The sequence below is a fragment of the Stegodyphus dumicola genome, chromosome 8 (assembly GCF_044657685.1).
Source record: "Stegodyphus dumicola isolate Sdum_Otavi_A_Nest chromosome 8, ASM4465768v1".
In the NCBI taxonomy this organism is placed as follows: Eukaryota; Metazoa; Arthropoda; class Arachnida; order Araneae; family Eresidae; genus Stegodyphus; species Stegodyphus dumicola.
The window spans coordinates 106,477,390-106,502,165 of record NC_140775.1 but is presented as its reverse complement, the minus strand read 5'-3'; the positions used below and the strand labels follow the sequence as shown (position 1 = coordinate 106,502,165).

Below are 24,776 nucleotides of genomic sequence, written 5' to 3'. Positions count from 1 at the left end.
GGCTAGTTCTTAGTAAAATTTAATAAGAATTTTCTTTACTTTAAGTTTATTAATTTTTGAGAGGAGACTGCAGAGATGAATGTTTAGTTTTGAGTTAAAAGTCTAAGAAATAAATTTTATAACTTTTTCCTAAGTAACTCTATTTTTACAGTAAAATTTGCATTCTCTACTTCTGTTTATGTATTTTATACCACATAAATTAAATGAAATATTTAACTAATCAGTCTGAAACTATGGAATTAATTCTTAAAAATGAATAAAATTGTCTTGATAAGGAATGAAAAGAACAGCCTAGAATTTCTTTATGAGAATAAACATTTTGAAGATTTTTAACTTTTTATACTTAAAGGGCTCTGTAGAATACTTTTTTTGCTTGTCTTTACGTATATTTATTCATCCCCCTCCCCACACACAGATGATGCCGTTTAATTCGAATGGACTAATTTATGTTTCTGCGCAAATTTATCCAAATAGAAAACATTATCCAAACAGAAAAATATTTTATAAAATCATATTTACTTAAAATTTGATGCATTTCTAAAGGCTATAAATGAATTTAGTTACTGAATAAAAACAAAAACCAACAAAGTTACTTAATAAAAAAAGCTTAGTACCACAAATCGAACTTCCTTTTTGTGCCTCAGGAAGAAGATTAAAAAGTAGCCAATTAGTTAAAATCACTTTTCAAATATAATGACATAATTTGATCTTCTCCCCCCCCCTTCGTAAACACTATTTCGTGTAAGTTATACGATCTCGTGAGAAGTAAAGAACTTCAAAAAATAATGTTCTTGTGAGAAGTAAAATCATTTTGTAATTACTGCAATTTTTGCGCTTGCCCTTGCATGCAAAGAATTGCCTTTGTTCTAAATAGCTTCCGTACTGGCCTTGGGAACAATAAAAAAAAATTCTGTTATTTAAAATTTACTATATATATATATGCTCTCTCAGGTAAATATTTCTAAATTATTTGGTACTGGTAGCGAAACCTTATTTCTGGAAACTTTGAAATATGTGGTCCAGTGGAATAGCTTTACTACTCCTCGTCGTTTCTGTCCGCGGTGTCCCAGGAAGTGCTGAAATAAAGGAAAAGGTTTATCAGCATTTGTGTGGTAAGTCTCGCTAGAGGTAAATCGTGTAATCATATCTAAATCTGAAATCTAAATGCAAATTTACAAAACTATTCGAATAACATTATTTGAAGTAAATATTAAAAAATGAAGAATATAAAAAAGTTATTATATTAATTGATTCAAAATAGATGTCATTGCACTGCTATAAGTTAAAGTTTGTGTAATATCTGATTTATTAATGGCAGATTTACATCTACTCAAAAAAATAATGTAAATTTCTAAGAAACACGAGTCTTCTTACCTAACAAATATAAAGAATTAGCATACTTTTTTTAATTAACTGATTTTAAAATAGTGAATTTAATGTTTAAAATTTTTTCAGGTGTACTAAGAAGTTAGATTCTTCCCTTTATATATCTTTTTATTTATATCTGAAAGCACTATAATATTTTATGTTAATATATTTAAACAAACTATTATTAAATTTTACATGATGTTGAGTAGATGAAGAATAAAATAAGTAATCTACATCGGTATGATTTTCATAAGTAAATTTTGCATAGGTTAATTAAAATTTTATAATTAAGACTTTTGTTTTAAAGCCTTTGTTCAAATACTTTATTTTATTACAGATGGAAATCAGAATTTTCGCCAAAAGATGTCAGAATGCCTGAACATAATGCCATTGGAGGTATTTAAATTTTTTGCATTAACACGTTAATTAAGAATTTCTCATAAGTAAATTTATCTCATAAATAATTCAATTCTACCTATTAAAATAGTCTTATATTAATTTAAAATAATCTTTGAAATTGTGTATTTAACAGAATTTATTCCCGGTATGGTAAATCTTGCTTATTTGAAATTCATTTAAATGATAGCCGAAGACAAGAATTAAACATATGTATTATTATGAGTAAAATTAAATATTTTTAGTGAGCAGTATAATTAAAATGAGAACTATTTTTGATAAGATTTTATTTTCCTCCAAAAATCAAATTAAAATTTGCATTGTTGCCTTTGATTACACTTTATATGATGTGGCACTCGAAGTGTTCTGTATAGTTTAAAAAACAAATTCGAAATATCCTAAAATAAATAAATAAATATTGCCCATGATGGAATTGACAGAAGAAATGCTTTTTAAATGAGGTGACGACTTTTGCTATATGATAAGTTAAACTTGTAAACATTTGTCAATATTTTATTTCTTCAATTTCCAAAAGTAAACTAATTGTGATTCAAGCATTCTTTTAAAAGGAATTAATTTACTTTTTCTTGGCTATTATTTGTGCAGAAACAAGTAATCCTCAAAGGATGTGCGATTGTAGTTCTAAACATAACATCTGGAGACTACAGTAGAATTCTACCAGAAATGTGCAGAAATAAAACGGAAGCTGATCAGGTATGTAATAAAAAATCACTATGAATGTTGTTATTGATCTAATTATCCAAGGTTTTAGGTACTGAAAAATAAAAATAATTGGAAAGACCGTATTTCTAAAAAAAAAAAAAAAAAAAAAAAAAAATTAAAATAATTAAATAAATAAAAATAAAATAATTAAATAAAAAAGAAGGGCATAAAAATACCCTTTTTATTTTGCATATGAAGCATTTCGTAAAAAATAAAGCAGGAAAATAAGAAGTAAATTTATAATGTGAAATAAGATCATCATTATCTATTTTTAGAATGATGTTAACATATTTTAGTTCTTCAATACAGACTTTGTATGCATTTTAATTTAATATTATATTTATTAAAATTAATTTTCCATAAACTATGCGTTAGATATCTAATTAATATCTCAATTTATTAGTTACAGCGTTTAATTTCATACTTTTTTGTAAATAACAAAATAAAAATTTTAGGCATTTTGGCAATGAATTTAACTGTAAACTAAATCAATGTAATGAATTTAATTGAGGTTAATTCTCTATAATTCAAACTCATGATAAAATCTTTCTGCTTTATGAAAACCTGTAAAACTCTATCGTAAGCGCAATTAAATTTTGATAAAATAAGCCTCAACTATACATTCTTCCTCTTTTTTTTAAGAGTTAAAACTCTGGCAGAGAAAACTTTAATGATTAATTTTTGTAATTAAATCTACATTCTCATATTTTAAGAGATATGTTGTTAATTTAAGACCGCGTATTTTTTTATGATTTTAAAAAATGAGATTCTTTAAAAGTCAAATTTGTTATCCTTTTTTAAAATTTAACGTATTATTGTCATTATTTAGAAACCACTCCAAAAGGATGAACGAGGTTATCTGCGACTTATTTTAAGATTGTGTTAGCCACATTCAAAAATAAATCTCAGAGAATATAATTAATCTTTCAGGAACAAATCCAATATCTCATCTTTAAAATAAATAAATAAATGAATAAATAAATAAAGTTCATTTATAAATAAAAAATACGTAAATACACTGCTGGGGATTCTAAAAAGTGTGCTGCTATATTACTTTTCATTTCCGGAACTCCTCATTTCCTTCTAAAGTTATCATTCAATTTATCCAACGATGAATTCTGTTATCCTTTTTCATAAAGAAGAAAGTCTTAGACGATGATGCTTTGGAATAAAACTTACATTTTATAAAAAAAAAAAAAAAATTATCCTTTACCTGTCTAGCTTTTTACTTATAAAACGATTAGTAAAACAGATGAGTTTGTTCAGTTAATTAAATTAATTTTCAGTCAGCCATTAAGCAACTGTATTTTCGTTTTCTCAAATTTCCTTTCTTGGGACTTAAATCAACTCTGAAAATCCGGATTAACTGGAAATTGTTAACTTTGAATTATCGTATAATGTCGATTCTTTGTAGTGATACCCATGAACTGACTTGCTATTATGAAAATACGAGTAGTTTACTTCCAGTTCTTAGCGAGAACGAACATTATAGTTACACACTAATACGTTTTATAAGAATATTGAAAGAAACTTGCAAGTAATCATAGCATTATTTGAATCTAGTGAAGTTTTAATCTACACGCTTTTTTATAAGCTATGTAATTATTAATCTTTTTTATACTGCTTCGGTGCATTTGTTGTTGTTGCTTATACTCACTTGTCACTAGCTCCCATGAAAATCCTCGTGGAGAGGAGAGCAAGACTACGGCTGTCGTTGGCAACAACCTTGAGCACCTAGTAACAGTCCGATTTGTTTCAGTTTCGTCCCCAAGTCTGATGGAGAGCAACCCGGGGGGACGGGTCCGAGGGACTCCCACCCCTCTCCCCTTTCACCAAACCACACAAGAGAACTTTTGGCTCGTCGCGTATTTAGAGGCCCGCCGACATTATACATTTACAAACATCCACGCCTTCTCCAAGATTCGAACCCGGATCTTTCAGCAGCGATGCTAACCACTATACCGGTTGGACGGCTCTCAGTGTGTTTAAATTAGTCAATAAGCAGCTTTGGTTGGCCACAGATTTTGAGGGTGATCAGACATTGGTCCCTAGTTTTCAAAAGCAAAATATTTTGTGCAAAAATTCGCAAAGTTTTTCGCTCTTTAAAAAGAGGAATCTGTCTGTGAACACCTTGGAAATCGTTAGAATTTTCACCAAAGTCTACACTAAACTAAGGTTGTTATCTTGCCTCATTTAATATTTAGTATAAAGGTGTTGTAGAGCTATTAGATTGTTTGGAAGCAGGAGATGTGAAAAATGAGCAACGCCTTTCTTGGGAATCGAACCACGGACCTCAATACGCGTCCAGCGTCCAGACCACTATACCACGAAGACACGCTAAGAAGGCGGGAGAAATACCTTATAGAGTTTATTTTACAATTTGAACTTCGAAATAATTTGTCCCTAGAGCAGTGTGAAAAAAGGAATTTGATATTAATGTTGAATTAGAATTTTATTGTTATATAAGTTTTGATTTATTTGTGTTATTTCTGGAAGCCACAATTTTTATTTAACTATAATTTTTATTTTTATTTAGTTTAGGAAAAAGGCCCTCAGTTAAGTGAATTTGTCAGCAGTGTTCTGCAAAGAGTGGCTGTAAAATAAAAGCATTTTGTATATTTGTAACAAATTATTCATTCAACGAATATAATGTTACGATCACTCAGCATAATTCCTCTAACATTAGTAAATTTTTGCAACTAGAATATATTAGATGCCACCAGTACTACCTTTTATGGTAAAGCCTGCATGTAGGAGACCTGAATCTCTATGTGAATGATCTTTAGTTATGTGAAAATATTTTCCTTTGAATGGTTATTTTTAATTTAAGAAAAAGTTTAAAGTCTCATCAGTTCATGACTAAGGAATAAGATGATATATGTCTGAGTACTTTCCACTACCTGTCATGTTAACAACTATTTTTACAAGAATTGTTGTGGGGCATCTAGCAATATCAATAAGAAAACAGATGCTTTTTTCCTCATTATCCGCATAACATGAAGAAAATGGTCTTCTGCATTAATAGCGCTAGCGAGGAAGGCTGATGCAGTATTACACCCTAGGCGTCATACACTACTTCAGCGCTATTTTTAGAGCTGTAAGATTTAAAGAAAATATAAGCGAATCAAGCTGACAACTGAATCCTAGAAATCACCAAAAGATGCCAACTTTGACTACAAAAAGTTACCGCTTCTGTAAACATGACTTTACTGGAACTGTTGATTAAGAAATATAATTAATCAAAGTTAAAGTAAACAAATATTCCGCAAAAGCATTTTTAAATGCAAACATCAAAATTTGATTTTGTGATATATGATTATTTTAACAGCAAGTATTACATTTTAATTCAATATCTATTAATACTGATTTTCGATCTTCCATCCTTCAATTTTTAACACGCTCATTCTTTAACTAACAGCAGGTAGAAGTAATCAGAATCTTAGAAAAATTGCTTGAAAAAATTAGTATCTCCATACAAAAAAGTTTAATTTAATAAATAAATATACTCTTTGCAACTAATAAGTAAGTGAATGTGGGCATAGTTTCTGTTTTAACATTAATCTGATTTACTGAAATGTAGAATTTTAAAGGACTTTTATAATGGAATTCAAGATAGGGTCATTATTCGCTGTTAGAAAATCGGAAATTTAAAAGAATACATGACTTGTTACTTTTTAGATAGCTGATATTCCTTCCGAAATCCCCACTATCTGAATAAATATTTAGATAAAGTCTTACAAATGATAAAAATATTGCATTCAAATAAGGCTGGGGAATTCATCGATTGATGAATTCCCCAGCCTTATTTGATTTGATGAATCCTCAGCCAACATTAAACATAGCAATGAAATTTAAATTGGCGGATGGGTTAGATTTTCATAACTTGGCCATCTCTTTATACTTAATACTCTTCTTTCTCTAAGCCACAGAGATGGTAAAATAAAATTGTTAAAATTTAAAATAAAACCTTTAATAAAAATCATAAATTTGTAGAATAATATTCGAGAATTCAATCGCGAACTTCGTTCCTCGTTTTTGCATCACCGTTGGAATGTTTGAAATTCATTATACATACACAATAATTATAATACAATATATTTCTTACGACTTCGAAAAACTATTGAATTCTCAATAAATTTGTTCAAATAAAAGTTTTCTCATTTGTAGGGCTCTATAATTCGTTAGAATACATTCTAAGAAGTACGTTGCCACTTTATGAAGAAATAGAACGTGAGATTAAAGAATAGCGGGTTTCAACAGCCGGGATACTTGTGCGATTTCAGTTCCAAGCAATATCTTTATCCATATCATGTAAGATGAGACTTGATACTTCGTCCTAAAACGATGGTAAATCAAACGTCCCAAATTTTGTGAGTTACGGAAAGAACTGGTAGTTTTAAATATGTTATTTTAGCAACCATATTTATATGTATTTAAGCAGGAAACTTACATATACCTTATATAAATTTTCATAGGGAATAAGAACGATACTAAGGCAATCCTTTACCATTAATGACAATTCACTTTCTTCACCCTTTGATGCTGCAAAGTGTTGCTGGTATAAAAGTGGAAGAAAATGTGAACAATAGTTATATTTAGAACGATTTTACAGTAGTTGTATATTGGTACAGATACCTTCGCAAATGAATGAATTTGATTTTTAGGAATCTCTTAAGACAACCGTTCACGATATAACCTTAAAGTAAGGCTACAATTTATATTTGCATCTTTAGTTTACATTAGCAGTTTTTCACTAACATTCGCAGCTGTTTGGCTTATATTGGCAGTCCAATCAGAAAATTTATGCCAGTCATTCCGAGCCATATTAGATGTATAAATTCGTTTTATAAATGCCAACCATGAGCTATTTCTCATAGTCGGCACTTATAACATTTATATACTTTATAGGGGGGGTTATTAGTTACAGACCCTCTGCAATCAAAATATTCAATACATTACCGAAAAGGATTTGTTTTACCATTTCCTTATTAAAGATTTTGCAAAGAATTTTTAAAAACCCTGTATTTAAAATAATTATCTGGACTTACCTTTCTCATTTAAAAACGTTATTATGAGTATTATCGTCATTCATAATACATAAAAAACTAATCAATGGTACTTTCTAATTTAAGGTTTCAAACTGCATACACCATTTCCTGCATGATCATCACCACCACCACAACGAGGACTTTGATCATCATCATGATCATGGACACGATCACGATCATAGTGAGGAAGAGGATGAGGAACATGATCTCCACGACTCAAACTATGATGGTGATAATTTTGGACATCGCCATGAGCATTTGGATTTCTTTGATGAGGTAAAATGCCAGAAATGCTAAATTAATTTGCTGAAAACTATGTAATAACTTCTTGCAAGCTTATTAGCCTTTAGAAAATAGGTATAATTTTATTTAAATAAGCATGTTGCTTTTTTGAAATAATATTTGTATCCCATTTATACATGACCTGGGATATTTTAACGTAATCACAAAAAGTCGCATTTGGCGGATGTTGTACACAAAAAATTTGTATCTAACGATCTAAATTTTATGTGATTTAAAAGCGTCCTTCTTAATTCTATGAATGCTTTTATTTTGTCCTTCTCTCATCATCATAATTTTTACTAAAAAATGAGAATAGTTTAAAACACTCAATGCGTCTGCAAAGTTTCAGATTATCTTTTCAATATTTTATTTAACCTTGCATAGTTCCAAACTTTGAATGTACTGCAATGGGTCTGGAACGTTGAGAACTGATAAACGAATAATCGCTTAGTTCAAAGAGACAGAAACGTAAACGTACAAAGGGTTAATTACCCTTTATTATTCAAAATTAATTTAACAGACGACTCCTTCTTGAAGTTACAATGAAGCCTCCACTTGGGCTTGCGGGAATAATAAGTAATAAAACTTAACTAAACCAAACTAAAAAGATATAGCCGAAGCTATCACGATTTTAACGCTAACTGACGGCGAAGCTATCAAGGGCCTAAAGTACGGCCGATTGTAGAAATAGCTTTAGAGCGAGTATAGTCAAAAGGGCGAATGCGCGCTAGTCATAATCTCTGGCTCTCTCTGGCGAAATCAGTAGAACTTCACAGTTAAATAATTCTCCTCATTTGCATTCAACCGCGATTCTGAAAATACGTTTTGGACGGAAGTTGTAAGCTGAAATTAAGGAAAGACAGGAAAGTAACTTTTAACTAAAAATTAACTGTCAGAAAATTAAGATAAACCTTACAACCTGTTAAATAATAGATAATAAGTATAGTTATTAACATGTTTCAGCTTTCCTATTTTCAAAAATATTGTTTCCTTACAAATTTGAGTTTAGTTGTTTTACACTATCTGTTGTTAGGAATTTAAAGAATGAAAAAGAACAGCAATAGGGATTTGATGGAAAATTATTTAACAGGATTATTTAACAAATATTTAAGAATAATTACTCCAAAAAGTTGTATTATTCATAACGTGTAGGCAAATCGATAGCCATTTACAGGGGTAATGGGAAATTCGCCATGGCGAACAAAATTTCACTTTTAAAAGCTTTGAATAAATGTCATACTAAGGACTTCGTAGGTATGAAGGAAGCAATTCACCAGTAACTTTAATCTGAAGAAGAGGGTAATAAACTTCAAGTTCGACAAAGAAGCAATATATCCAACTTCCGAAAAGACTCCATCTCAGTTTACCAGAATGCGCTTAGTCAGCTAACGAAATTTTGTTGCCTTTTCTCTCAATCATTAAGTGTGTGATTGCAGAGGAAAAATAATTTTTATTAATTATCTCCTTACATGCTAGATTTGGCAACAAGCGGCTTAACCCTTACATAAAATAATTCATTACCATGTCTTTCTATCCGTTATATCATGATTTTTTTCCAGCGATTCATAGATCAAATTGTTGCACCAAGTAAAGATTCATATGTACTGTTTTCCATACGAAACAACTTCCCATTTTATGGGAATATGATGCCCTTATTTTTTTCTTTCTTATAATAATTTATTAATAACTATTGTTAAAGTCAATGTCATGCCTTGAATATTTTTTAACTTAATTACTAATTTTTTAAGGAAAGAAAATAAATCATTTTTAAAGTCTTTATCACAAATCTTTGTAGAAAATACTTTTCATAACTCCTCATAACTCCTTAGCTCAATTTCCAAGTAAAAAAAAAAAAAAAAAAAAAAAAATTCCTTTTTACCCCTTTTTTCGTATGTTTCATCCCAATAAACTAGTAGTTAAGATGACTGAATACTGGTAGTTCGACAAGGGTTCAAACCCTCATGAACAAGCTGGCTGCGTGGTAGTTTTTCATGGCTTTCCCTTTGAATAATATGAGTAAGAGCCAGTGTTCCTTTGTCCTCCACATAGGCATGTAAGCCTTGTGAGCTTTGCAATGTTCAAATAGCCTACCCTAACAAAACCTTTCTTACCTTTTTCCTGTTTGCTTAGTTATCATTTTTCTCTTATTTTTGAACGTGAAAGAAGGTTATTTCTCTTGATATTTCTGCTTAAATCTTCAAATGAAATACCTCTTTTATCTCAAGCCAATTTTCCTCTGATTAATCCTAAATGGTTTTGCATTAGTAAAATTTTAACAACAAAGCAAAATTTTTTTAAAAAAAATCCTAATTTTTCTAAGTTAACTATTCTAAACAGCTGGAAAGTAATAAACATAATGAAATATTTCGCTAATTGTTTAATCTAATGTACATGAGCTATACCATCAAAAATGTGCACTGTTCAAATTCTCGAGGCTTAGAAACTAACCCAAAAATAGAAGAGAAGGGAAGATGAAATAATATTGTTACGAATTTTGCGTACATGTAAATGATTTTAGTGTAATTATATGTAAATTAAAGCATTTCTTGTATAATGTACTACGGAAGGCTTCAGGATGCGAGGCATCCTCGAAAAGGTAACTTTACAATCGTAAAGTCTATTTAACATTTTAGTCATGACAGTAATAACAGATAGTCATAACCGTAAATGACTATCTCGCGAAACTCGCGACAACTCGCCAAAATTCGCCAAACTTGATCATCTGGCAACATTTTGGTCAGAATCCTGTATAACTGTATCTGGTCCGATCCCTTTGAATTTTGAATCCCTATTTTGATAATATACCCGGTAATGATATTGTACCCGGTCCTACGTAAGTGTAACTGTGTGTGCCTTTCAGCAATTTCGAGAAATCGAAGGTACTGAAAATTTCTCGGAGAATGGGGGAGTGTAAGAAATTTTATGTGGAAATATATTTTAATCGCCAAAGGGGGCGATGATGTTATACTTCTTGTTCTTGGATCTGGCAGTGCCAGTTGAATGTGTCTTAGACGTGAATAAACTTGGCAGTTTAGAAACCTGATTCGTAATGATCTTTTACCTTGGTGATTTGTGTTATTTGAATAGAATTAGTATTTTTGAACCAGGATAACTTGAAATCTTGACGGTTATTATAATATTTTATAATTTAGTTATTATATGTTTATATAATAATTATTATATATTTAACTATGTAAGACCGGAGAGAACATCAGTTTTCCGTTTTAGATGACAGTTCAGCTTAGAGTATTGAGATTTCAGAATATTGAGTATTGAAAGATTACTGTGCGAACTTAGGCTTTTGAGGCTCTTAGCAACACTCTTGTGTTCAATATTCTTAGTAGTTTGAAGTGGTAACTACTGATTGTGATTTATCATACTGAGAAGAGCTGTACAAGTGCTTTCGTGTGAAAAGTTCCAGAAATGTAAGATGTTTTTGGAAAAATAAATTTCTTTAAGCTTTCATTGGTTCTGCGTGTATTCAATCCCCTACGAACTCGTACGCACGTAACATCATTTTACCAAGAACGGCCGAAGTATAGCTCTCATTGTCACAAATAATAATAATTTAATTTATAATAAAAATAATAATAATAATTTAATAAATAAAAATATAATTTGAAAATAATTTAATGATAATAATTTAAATATAATTTGAAAAAAAAAACCTGCGACGGTATACTATTTTTAATAATTCAGTAATTTTAAATTTTAAATTAAATTTCCCCTTGAAATTTCCAAGTAAAGAAGAAAGAATAGTCGCAATTAGCGTTTTGATAAAAATCGCGCTAATTGCGATTAGTGCACAGTTAAAAACTGTCTATAATAATAGCTTTTGCTATACTTTTGTTTTAAAATTCGGCAGGGTCTTATAAACGGGTATTTTTACAAATGAAATTGCAGAATGAAATGAAGGACATTAACGTACTACATAGAATAATTAGAATGATGTTAAAATAAGCCACACGGGTAATTGCAGAATTATAGCCATATCCAGCTGAAAAATTTCAATTTAAAGCTTCATTTGCAATACTGGTCTCTGGTATGCCCAAAAACAAATAGGTAACAATATATAAATAACTTTCCTTCATTCTCCTTTCTATACTTTAATAAAATAGTGTATTTAATTAATATTTAATTAGTTTCAACACACTTTGCTTAAAAATGTATTGAGACGAGGTCGGACTCTTATTAACGAAAAGCAGTCTATCTCTTATTAAAAAACGCAGGTCTGAATTTTGCTTTTACATTTGGATAAGGATGCTTAATTTTCTGAGCTAACAGTTACATGAGAGTCAATAAGAATAAGATAAAATAAGAGTAAAATAAATATAGGAGTTATAAATATGTTAAATTATAGTAAAGTAAATATAATTTTGAAAATAATAATTGAATTTTGAACTTAACAAGATTAAGCATAGCTACATTTTCACAGCAGGAACTCTATAGCTTTAAAATCATTGCAGTTTTGTATTTCATATTTTTTTCTTTTTTGACTTATTTACGTGCTCCCTCGCTGAGCACTACACGGAAAGGGAGGAATGCCCCGTGGAGGTCTTTTTAACGGAAACTGGGTCGTATCTACGTTACACATGGGAAAAACCACGAAAACGCCCATGCAGCCAGACCATTCTCCGGGACTCGAACCTCGGGTGGAACTACCAGCATTCAGCAGCTTTTACACATCGGCTGCTGGTGGGCTTGTATTTCATATTAAAACATGTTTGCAATTTTCTTTTATAGAAAATGCCTTATAAATATGTTTTGGCTTTGCTAAAATTTCTAAGGAATTAACTATAGCAGTCTAAAATAATAATAATTGAAGTCTAAGAAATGTACTAATTACACTTATTCTTGTAGAACAGAACTTCAAAATTATATCTAATTTTGTTTAATTTTAATATATCGAGAACGACCTAACGAAAAGTAGTAGAAACAGCTTTTAAAAATTGCATTTATTCACAATATTTTACGTATTACTAATCTCTTAAAATTATAATTTTTAAGAAGTAATTGTATCAAAATAGCAAGTTTTGTAAAAAATGCTGACAAAAAAATTTGCTATTTCTAGTAAATTTATTATGATGGGGTAAAAATGGTGTCCCAATTAACTGCTATTAATTAAAACTTTTTCAAGATAGAAGGTCCCTTCTTTTTAATGTACTTTTGATAATATGAACTTCCATAAATAAATTCAAAACAGCGAAATTTTATTTTTAAGAAACTTATTTTCGCATACATTATTTCAAATACTGAGTACGGTAGCTAATTATTTCATTCAAAATTTTTGAATGACGAGTTAAACCAATGAATATTTTCAAGTAGTAATAAACCTTACTTTTAAATTTCGTTCAGAGTAAAATTATCGCACATGCAAAAAAATTGAATTGATAATTAAAGAAAGATAAAGCACTGTCGTTTGGTAAGTTGTGTCAACGAATTTACTTAAAACTCATTTGCCCTTCTCATTTGAAAATTAACTCCCATTATATGTTGAAATTTACAATTTTTCAAGTATTCGAGTCCTCTTAGGTAAATACATTGCTCGCCATTATAATTGCAACACTAGGAAGGAATGATCTGACGAACGTCAAAATCACATGAAAGAAAGAAATGGTTGGGATATGCAAATGATTAGAGTATTTCAATGCATTTAGAATACTCAGGAAGGAGAAACGACATCTGAAGCACTTCATAAAACAAAAGTTGTATACTAGATTTCTTATTCGGAAAGCGCTTTGTAAGGTCGGAATTGTGTTATGTGAATATCGTGTTTATGTTATGTTATTGTGAATAAGAAGGAAAGCTTACCAAGAAGTGTCGTAATCCAGGGATGTCAAACTCATAGGTACACTTGGGCCAAACAAACAAGGTTTAACTTTAGGCGGGCCGGAAAAAAAAAAAAAAAAAAAAAAAAATCAGTATTCATAGAAACCTAGATTTATTTCGAATAATACAATAATAAACATATATATATATATATATAAAAGAACAAGAAAATTTAATGTTTACGTCCTGATACTTGACATCTCTGCTATTATCTTTCCTATTTCGGGAGAAATTTTGATTGCAGTGATAACTTTCAACGCTGACCCAAGGTGAGCATCATTAATACGGTTTCTAATAGGAGAATTATTACCTTTCATGACTGAAAATAACTGCTCGCACCGATAAGTGCTACCAAACATGGAAATAATTTCATATGCGAATTTTCGAGTATTTTCAAACCTGGCTGGTAAATATTTGTAAAATTCAGGCACGCCCACTTCAATGAATTTTGCTTTCAAATTTGAGTTGCATTGAATCTCGATCACCTCCATTTGCATATGGCTGGGTACTGAGTCAATACTTATTGAGAAAATCGAAAAAAACAAAAAAAAATTTGTCTTCGAGGGAACTAAAATCATTAAACCTCGTTTCAAATTCAGTTGTTAAATTTGCAATTTTTTCTGCGTATTTTTGATACGAACAAGTATCATCTAAACTTGATTTGTTCATGCTGCACGTCGGGAAGTGCGTCAAATCTTCATTTTTAAGTTGTTTTTCCCAAAGAACTAGTTGACATTTGAATGCTTTAATTATGTCAAACATGTTCGTAATGATATGATCTTTTCCTTGTAACGATAAATTTAAATCGGGTTAGTGTTTGGTTATATCAACCAAGAAAGATAAATCTTGTATCCATATTGGATCGTAAAACAAACTTACATCTTGATTTTTCGTTTTTAAAAACTGACATATTTCTTCTTTCAAATCCCAGAATTGTTTGAGAATCTTGGAGCAAGATAACCAACGTACCTCGGTATAGTAGGACAAACCCGAATATTCACTATCTAACTCACTTAAGAAAGCAGTGAATTAACGCTGATTTAAACCTCGAGATCTTATAAAATTTATAACTTTTTTTTATATATAACAAAACATTCTCCATATTTATTACTTTCGTGCATAGAACTTCTTGATGTATAATACAATGCATATGATGAATGTTTGAACCGTGAATTTCACTAAGTTTTTTTCTTAGTAATGCTACGAAGCCCTTGTTTTTCCCGGTCATTGATGGAGCGCCATCTGTAGCTACAGAATTTAATTTTGCCAAAGGTAGATTGTATTTCTGCAGAAGTCCAAAAACATAAGTAAATATATCTTCTCCTGTGGTAGTACCAGGCAACGGTATTAGTTCCAGTAATTCCTCAAAAATGTTAAAATTCTTGTCACAAGAACGAAGAAATACTGCTAATTGAGCTTTGCCACTAATGTCCGTGGTCTCGTCACAGGCAATGGAGAAACTTTCGAAACTAGATGATTTTGCTTTGATCTGATCACTTAAATTCGCGGCTAAATCAGTAACTCTTTCCGCAACTGTATTTCGAGACAATGAAATTGATTGAAAAGCCTTCACATTTCCAGGACAAACAATTTCTCCAGCTTTCATTAGACATTCCTTGATGAAATCACCGTCAGTAAAAGGCTTCGAATGTTTAGCTATCAACTCGGACAAGACGTAGCTTGCATGTACCGCCGCTTCACTTTCTTGCAGTACTTTACTAAACATAGACTGTTGCTTTTTCACTCCTAACTTGAGCTCGTTCAACTTTTCTTCTCTCATTAATCCTTCGTAATTGTTATATTTCGATTTGTGTTGTTCGTAATGACGTTTAATATTATATAACTTTGATACATTAATAGTATTATTACATATCAAGCAGATTATTTTATCTTTTATTTCACAGCAAAAATATTCTAATTCCCATTTTACTTGGAATATTCTATGTTCATCAGCGATTTTTCGTTTAATTTTACTACCACATGGTTTTGACATAGACATACTGAATACAAAGGGCTGGAATAAACACGGTTTACGTTAAAAAGTTAACAAAACTTTATTCTTTCCACAAGAGATAAATCAAAATGCTGAAATATTTCTTCAAAAATATTCTAACAATATCACAAAATGTCAAACGTTTAGCAAAAATCAATTCAAAACAGAGAAACTAATTCTATCTCACAGCGAAATCGCTACAAATCAATCACAGCATTAAGTAAATAAACAGTTCGCTAGAACTACAGCTACTACTGAGATGAGTTGTTTGTTCTCGGCTTTTATAAGCTTTATAATTAATTTCTCGAATATACTGGAAACATCTATAAATATCTGGATTTTTGTGGATGGCAGCAGCAATTACGAGATATTTATTTATTAGGTATTAAATGCACGCGCTGTTCTATTTTTAACCTTCCAACGCAGCTGTCTTTTCAAAAATCATCTGCGTTGCTAAGGCAACATGAAGCAAATCTAATTACAATTCTAAATAAAAAAACTAAATAAATAAATAACTATGAAATCCGTAACAATATGAATTAAGTAATAATTAATAATAAAGCAAAGTGCATGCACATGCATGCACCAATATATCGTACAAAACTATGATTGGAAAACTGAGACCATGAGTTCGGCCACATTCGGCTATCGGGGGATGCGTACAAGTTCTGAGTGCACGCGTCCCCCAAAAGCCGAAGGTAGATGAACGCAAGCTACTCACACGCATTTGTAATTTAAATAGTGTGTGTGTGTCGCTGTGAGTAATCTAACAACACTGAATAAATTATCATTAATTACTTAGCAGTAAACATTTCATTTTTTTCTTCGTCGATATTTATTTTATTATTATATATTATTATTTGCCGATATATCGGCCGGGCCGCAAAAATATTTGTTGTGGGCGCATGTGGCCCGCGAGCCGCGAGTTTGACATCCTTGTCGTAATCCGATAGAGGCAGAATCGTTGCCTATCGAGAGTGCGGATTATCGTTCCGTGATATTGCCCGTCCCAGTGGTCGACATCCAGCCACTGGCGTGCGAATATGGAATCAATGGATTGCTGAGGGTCATACTGAACGGCATGCAGGATCTCAACGCCCTCCCATGACTGACACCAGAGAGGACAGACATATTGTGAGGTCAGCCCTGCAAAACCGTACAACCACATCACGGAGTATTAGTCAGGAAATGGGCATGCTTGCAGCACGCCCGGTGTCAGCTCGTACGGTACGTCGATATTTGCAGCAGCGTGGATTATCAGCACGACGACCATTGCTTCAGCTTCCCTTGAAAATACAACATAGAGAGAGACGGCGAATCTGGTGCGCAGAACGACAAAGCTGGATACAAGAGTGGCATAATAGCGTCTTTTCAGACGATTCCCAGTTCTGCGTGCAGTATTCTGATAGCCGTATACATGTTTGGAGGCTCCGATGAGACCGCCCGTCGCCTGCTTGTATTCGATATCCGCATAGGGACCCTGCATCTATTGTGATGATTTGGGCAGCCACTGGGTAGACGACACGAACATCTCTAGTTCAGATCGATGGTAATTTGAATGCAGATCGGTACATTTATGGCATCTGACGTTCAGTGGTTGTGCCCTATCTTCGAAGACTGCCAAACGCCATCTTCCAACAAGATAATACAAGACCACATGTTGCACGTCGTGTTCTGACCTTCCTCGATACACAGAGTATTCGATTGCTGCCCTGTTCTACATGTTCTCCAGATCTGTCACCCATTGGAAACATCTGGTCATAGTTTGCTAAGAGAGTGGCCCAACACCCCTCTCCAATTAATACGGTTGATGAAGTGTGGCATAGATTTGAAGCAGCATGGAATGAGCTGCCGCTTTTTGTCATCCAAGTCCAGCTCGACTCTATGCCTAACCGGGTAATGGCCTTTTTCCTGCCAGGGGTGGCAGCTATTTCTACTAATTTCGCACCCCTGCAAACCCCCAAACTACTTACAAATTCAATCATTTTGTCTCCATGCCATACTCTTTTACGTACAATAAATTCCTTCATAGCGTTGCAGTTTTAATGGCCAGCAGTGTATATAAACGTTACATGCAGCAAAAGACTGAGACTTTAACTGACTGAATAGTATTTAAATAAATACATTTAAAGAGCGGAACTTTCTACTGATTTAGAAAGGGAAAAAAATACTAAAAACTAAGAATAAATTTCGCAACACATTGCGAAATTCGGAAACTCAGTATAAAACAAAATATTACTGTATTTTTAACATTTATCAATTTAAAAACAAAACGCAACATGTGGCAGAAATTATCCGAAACCCATGTAGTTTAAACAATCAAAAAAAATTTCAACGCTTCGAATCAATTACGCATCATTACACAGTTATTTGTAATTCTTTTGTTCGAAGAAATGACGTGAAATGATTACCTTAGAAATAAATAAACTGACTAAAATTACGTTGTCTGTGTGAAATTATGTATCATTAGCACGCAACGATTTGCAAAGTGTAAAATTCAAGAGTTAAGTGCAGATCTGAAAAGGAAAAGTCGTTTTGAGTTTGAATAATTTTAAATTAGACGATAGGTACTAAATTATTTTAAATATTCATCTAGAAATAGGCATATATGCTATCGAATTAATTTTTTTTGATGATAAGATTTTATGTAATGTAGGTGTTCTCTTATATTTTATGAATTAGGGATATGTACTATTTTGAACACCAGAAATATCGAAATACGACTACCTCTTTTGTATTTGTGTCAGCTGAATTTCTACAAAAACACTATATTAAATTGAATAAAGGTACATTAAGTCGTTTAATATATATTTTATGTGAAGAACTGCTTGAAAAATGTAAGCAAACAGCTTCATCCTCCATAACCCGCGTTTCACACCGCTTCTGCTACGGCACTTCCTTCTGACTAAAAGCGTTACGAGGAATTCACCTTATTCGCCATACCTGTCAGCATACGACTTAAGCTCTTTCCTAAAGTTAAAATTATCACTAAAGGTAATCCAATTCAAAAACCGAAGCAAACACGAAAGCGCAACGAAAGAAATTTACGAGCAAGAATTTCCAAATTTTGTTACAGGAGATTGAAAAAAGGCTTAGATAAGCGTGTTCAAAACGAGAGAGAATATTTTGAGGAGGATTATATTTACGGAATTTAATAAGAAATATTAATGTTATTTAATTTTGCTATAATGACACTATTATTTTTTTAAACATTTATTATAGTTTTAATCAAATTATCTACATCTTAAATATTGAATTATTTTCTTAATGTACCCTATATTCAGAATTCTATGAATAAAATAAAGAACAAAAACTTAGTTCCATATTCGGAAGATTTCATACCTTCTAAAAGAATTATAAAAAAAATTCAGTTTCATTCTGAATCTAATATTCATTTATCCTTTATTATGAAGAATGATGTATGAGTAAAAATGGAAAAGAAGAGATTATATTTTTATATCTCACTCTTTTTTTAAAAAACTAAATACCAGCAACTGATAAATTAAAGAACATTTTTCTCTAATCATATAGAATTATGTAGGAATAAAATCTATTTTTATAAGTTTCTATAAATCTCTTTTATTTTTACTCTATAATCTTGAAGTGTTTAAGCCATCTTTACATTGAATTTCTTTATTTACAGGATGAAAATTCTGAAATGGCTTCTAAGGTAAAATACCAATTTATACTTTTTTGAAGCAACCCTCTGTCTTTTTCTTCAGACATATATATAATAGTATTGAGAGGAAAGAATTTTTGTTTTCACCATCTACAATACATAACAAGTTGCCTATTCTTTCTGCCAAATATACTTATATTCGAAGTTAAGAGAATAAAATTAAGCAAATTAAGAGAAGAAAGGTTTTTCGAATTTCTCAAAATATAAGGGATAAAGTTTAATTATTTCTGATGTGCATACAGAGTAATTTAGGATAATAAATTTATACCACACAACAGTAAAAGTACCCTTCCAAGATACAGCTTTAAAAATAGCAGGAGTATTCAATAAGCTGTTTAGCTTTTGCTTATCTTCTCTGTCTTAATTTTTTTTTTTTGACATTTTCTCATCGAAAAGCCGTTTTTCCTGTATCTTAGAGAAAGCTGATGGAAAGTTGTCCTATTAAACTTGTCCTTGTACTATTAAATGAGATTCATTCTTTCGTAACAGCCTGTCTCTTATTTTGCAAAGTTGGCAAGAATTTATATGTTTTCTTTCTCTTATCCTCATATTGATGTTAGATATAAATTTGACAAAATATTTCAGTTTAGACCCCAAGACAGCCTTCCTAAACACTAACATCTGTTCTCTCCAGAGTATTACATCCCTTGGCCTTTTAGATAAATCAGCTTTTCTTCCTAAGCAATCCCGTTTAGCTCTAATTTTATCCAATTTCCCTGAAAAAAAAAAAAAAAAAAAAAAAAAAAAAAAAAATCATAATGCCTGACTCTTGCACTTGGGATAAAGAGTTTCGCACATGTTGTGACAGCCTTATTTATATGTAATACAATCTAGCTAGGATGTAAAGCGGAAAAATTAAAATTTTTCATATGCAATTTTTCTTTAATCTCCGAAAACCTTCCCAATCAGCTTTTTTAAAATTGCGTGATTTACATAGCAAATGGGCAGAAGTAGTCTTATGTCCCGGGAAAACAAATGAGGAAATAATTTATCTATGCTCAGAGCCTGGGTCCTCAACAACATTTCGTTTTGTACAAGTAAATAAATCAGAAGAAACGTACAGTAAATCCAGTGTGCTACCATTTCCATTGTCGTTGGTATTAGTCGGTGAGTCAGAAGAGTAAAAAATAAGCTCAAAAAGATCCTCAACTTCCAGTCCAGCAGCATTCATATTGCTATATCCCCAGCGCATGAAATGAGCATTCAATATCACCAATAACAATTATCTTTTTATCGATAGATAGCGTAGATAAATCGTAAAGTGGAAATTCTCCTTCCCGATATCTAATTTAATGAATCGCTCAAATCTTGGTTAGGTTAGGTTAGGTTAGGTTATTTAATTACGGCAAAACCCCGAGGGCTATCTGCCTAAGGGGAGAAATGCCTTCGTGGAGGACTTTTTAACGGAAACTGGCTCGTATACACGTTACACATGGGGAAAACCACGAAAACACCCATGCAGCCAACCCGTTCGCGGGATTGGAACATCGGACCGAACTACCAGTGTTCAGCGATTTTACCGCTCGGCCGCTGGTGGGCCCCTCAAATCTTGGTATCCTGGAGTTGAGAAATCCACCACACTTTAACTCTTGTGCTTTCGGGAGGACTACTAGAAATTTTGGAGTAAGAATCAAGACAAATCAACTACTTCTCTAGAAATCTGCTAATTTTTAATTGAATATGCTAATATAGACTCTTTTTTAAGGAAGGGTATGCGTGCTATCACTTACACCCCAAAACGCACTTAAAGAAATCTGACGGTTCTTTACAAGCTTACTTCATGCACAGCAGTTTATTGGCCTGATAACGTTACCTCTCCTATTCATTCCTGTAGTCCTTAAAATAGATAGGACCACACATATAAACACTTAACACACAAATGATGTAAACCATTTTTATTTCTCAAGAAGAAGGGCAATAAAAATAGTGGAAAATAAACTAATCATGTATTTTGTTTAATCCAATATTCAATAAACATCTGGAAATTTAAAAATGCGTCAAAAATTGTATTGCTCTTAAAAATTTGCCAAGTTCAATTATTAAATTTGGAAGTAATCCTGCAAATTAATCAAAAGTATTGACAAAATTTATTTTTTCTAACAGGATTGCCTAAGAAAATTATATGCTTCTTACAATATTACCGATGAAAGAGAAGAAAAGGAAGAATAAGCTTCAGAACTTCAATAAATTTTTACTTGAAGAATAAAATTGTTTTATTAAGAGAATCTCTATTGTATCTTTCTATTATAAAAGTTCATACAATTTATTAAATCTTTCCTTTTATTTAGCTTAGGAAGACTTCACAAAAGCATTTGAAAAAAAAAAAAAAACAGTATTGTGCAAATGTGTAATGTTTTCAGTACTTCAAAGTTCAAATTTTTAAGCATTTAAGTTATTGGAATGATGTTATTGAAACGATTGTTGGTGTTAATACGCAATGCATTAATATAATATTCAATATAATTAGTAGGTTACACATTACTATTGGTTTCACATTTTTATCAAAAGCAACTAAATTTTACATCCGAGACCTCAAATGAATTAGAAGTGTTTTTTCATGTATTTGTAAGACTAGTTAAAATTTTATAGTTTCCCATCATTCTTAATTTTCAAATTTATGTGTATTATCTTTTTTTTTTTTTTTTTTTTTCTTTCGAAGAACGTTGTCTTGCATCGTAATAAAAAACTAAAATCTGTACGAAACACAAAATAACGAAAAACGTTCTTGCCATTTCTGACATGACATTGGAAGGCTGAACCCATCCTTCAACAACTGCCCAGATCTCGAAAAAGCCCTCACGGACTTCTTTGCGTCGAAGACTCTTGAGTTTTACCGCGATGGTATCGCACAACTAGCCATTCGTTAGCAAAAGGCACTGGATGCCGATGGGGATTACTTTGAGGATTAGCTGTGATTATTATTTGTTTTATGACTTTTTCTTTCTGACTGTCCAAAACGGCAAGAACGTTTTTAGTTACCTTGTATTAAAGGAAACTGAACTGAATTTCTAATAATTATACTATGCTTTATAAAACAAGCCTAAATAATTTATCTTTTTGTTTTACTGCACTTTAAATAAAATCAGGCCCTACTGGTATTGACATTTGGTTATTCTATGAATAACGTAAGCGGTTCTCCTGCTGTACTGCATAACACTATTTTTTTATAAATATAAAAGTGTCGAAAAAGGGGGGAAACAAAAAAAATAGTTTTTAAATATTATCTAATTCTTCCAACATTAGAACGAGGTTTGATTTGTAAGGTATTTATTTAATCAATTATTTTATGTTCAGGAACTTTACTGTCACTTCTCACTTTCCGTTTTCTTGCCAGAACGCAAATTTTAGTTCTCCTGTATTTAAATGAGGATTTCAGATTGCTTTAGTCAGAGCGGGCTTCGCCTGCTGAAGGGCACGTTACTAGTTGACATTCTATGATAGCATTACTGCCTTATTATGATAGCATTACTGCCTTATTATGATAGCATTACTTATTACCTTGCTTTAATCTTCCAAACAATGCTGTCACGCCGCTGTCGGTTTGAACTAATTTACCTGTTAAATATTTCTGCGCAGCTTTTGGCTAACTGAAGACTTGGATTTAATTCAACTTTGAATTTCTTACTTTGAGCTTACGCCATAAATGCTAGCTGGTTTTGTAAGCACCAGGAGCGCTTTCTGCTCAACTGTTTGCGCTCTTAATAAAAGAGTCCTTTGAGGGTACAAAAATGTAAGAAGGGTTTCTTACGATCGGTTTGCTTAACTAGACGTAGCGACAAGTCGCTTAGTTCTATTTAGAGTCTTGACTTACTGTATGTTCCCAAAAAGAGTGAGACTCTACAAGTTATAAAAACAATACCTAGTTCGTGCAAAAGCATTATTGGCGCATAAGAATTTAAAATGATGCTGAAATGTAGTACTGGTTTATCATAATGTAGACAAACAGCACATTTAGCATGTCCTATAGGCTTCAATTTCGTGTAACAGTTGTAAGATTTATTAGTCACCGTGTTTTCGTGTTCTTCTTAAAGCACTCCTGATTTAAAGAAAATTATTTTCAAGCAAAATATTGTATACGATATTTCTTCCGCCTTCCTAGCGTGCCTTTGTGGTGTAGTGGTCAGCACACTGAGCCGGTATTTCAGAGATCCGTAGTTCAATTCCCGGCGAAGGCGATTGCTCATTTTTCATCTTGCCTGCTTCCAAAAATCCTAATGTCTCTACAATTGAAACAAGTAAAAAACTTATAATTTGAAATTTTCACTCTAAATCTAACTTCTCGAATAATTTACCATTCATGTTTCAAAAAAACTCCAAAATATATTTACAAAAACTAATGTGTACACCACATGACTTCCTTTTACGGAATATTAAATTATACGCATTTTTCTTGCATTTCATCTAAACTTATTGAATTAAATCTACTTCGTTGATAGCGCATAAACCACAATGCACTCATTAAATGATGCATATAATAAATCCACAATGCATAGAATAATTGCACTCATTAAATTTCACTATATTTATTTTCCATAGCGACACTAGGTTTACTTACCAGCGTTAAATCTCATTCATTTTATAACTCAGAATGAAAAAAATTTATATCATCTGAAGAATTATCAATTCGTTGCCACATGTCATATTGAAATACTATAATAAATCTAAAACGGTGTATAAAAGAAATTACAAATAAATAATAAAACAGTTTTTCACAGACGATTCAGCGCCGCTTACCTAATGCGCATGCGCTACTCGTAGACATTCTCTTCTGTCTAAGACAGACTGGCTACAATATTTGCTGCTAATACGAAACATTTATTTCCTCGAATTTCATTAGAGATATATTTCTTATTCAATTAATTCAGTTCTTGCTTCGCGGCGTGGCAACAATGCATAAAAACTCAAATCATATCCATTAAAAATTGAAAGATATAGAAAAACATAAAACACCAAATACAGTTAAAACAACTTAATAAAAAATTTACAATTAAAATTAGAGTTTCTGGGCAAAAACAAGCAATTCGGCAAGCAGACAAAAAGGCAGAATTTTTGATGCACAAAACTAAAAGTTTCAAGTGTAAACACGTATGTCTGCTATGGTAAGAAAAAATTAGGTTTAGCCGCACTTAACCAAGTTTTAAATTGTTGATAATTCTACTACTATCGCATGAAGATTAACTAAAGATACAAAAAACCTTAACCGGAAGATAAGAAAAACATAATTGAATCATTTTTAAAGCAAAAAAATTCCCAATTTACAAACATATAAGAATAAAGACAATGAGCTAAGTAACAGAGTAGGTGTATATATGTATATACTTTTGGTGCAGCCGAGTTCACCCAAAAAGGGAGGTGCATAACTGCATGTTATAGCAGTCCTATATACAACATTTCAACGTTCTGAGACTACTCGGTTTTGAGTTATGCAAGATACATATATAAATACATACGTACTTAC

At 31.6% G+C, this 24,776-nt stretch overlaps 1 protein-coding gene across 1 annotated transcript; it reads left to right on the top strand.

Moving 5' to 3' along the window:
* The first annotated feature begins 955 nt into the window (after positions 1–955).
* LOC118190500 (uncharacterized) lies at positions 956–21,543 on the top strand. The gene is made up of 6 exons (XM_035361221.1): positions 956–1,112; positions 1,706–1,764; positions 2,371–2,478; positions 7,620–7,811; positions 19,283–19,309; positions 21,422–21,543. Exons 1-6 carry the CDS (start codon positions 1,013–1,015, stop codon positions 21,485–21,487), a joined length of 552 nt encoding a protein of 183 aa, XP_035217112.1. The 5' UTR covers positions 956–1,012; the 3' UTR covers positions 21,488–21,543.
* The last annotated feature ends 3,233 nt before the right edge of the window (positions 21,544–24,776 follow it).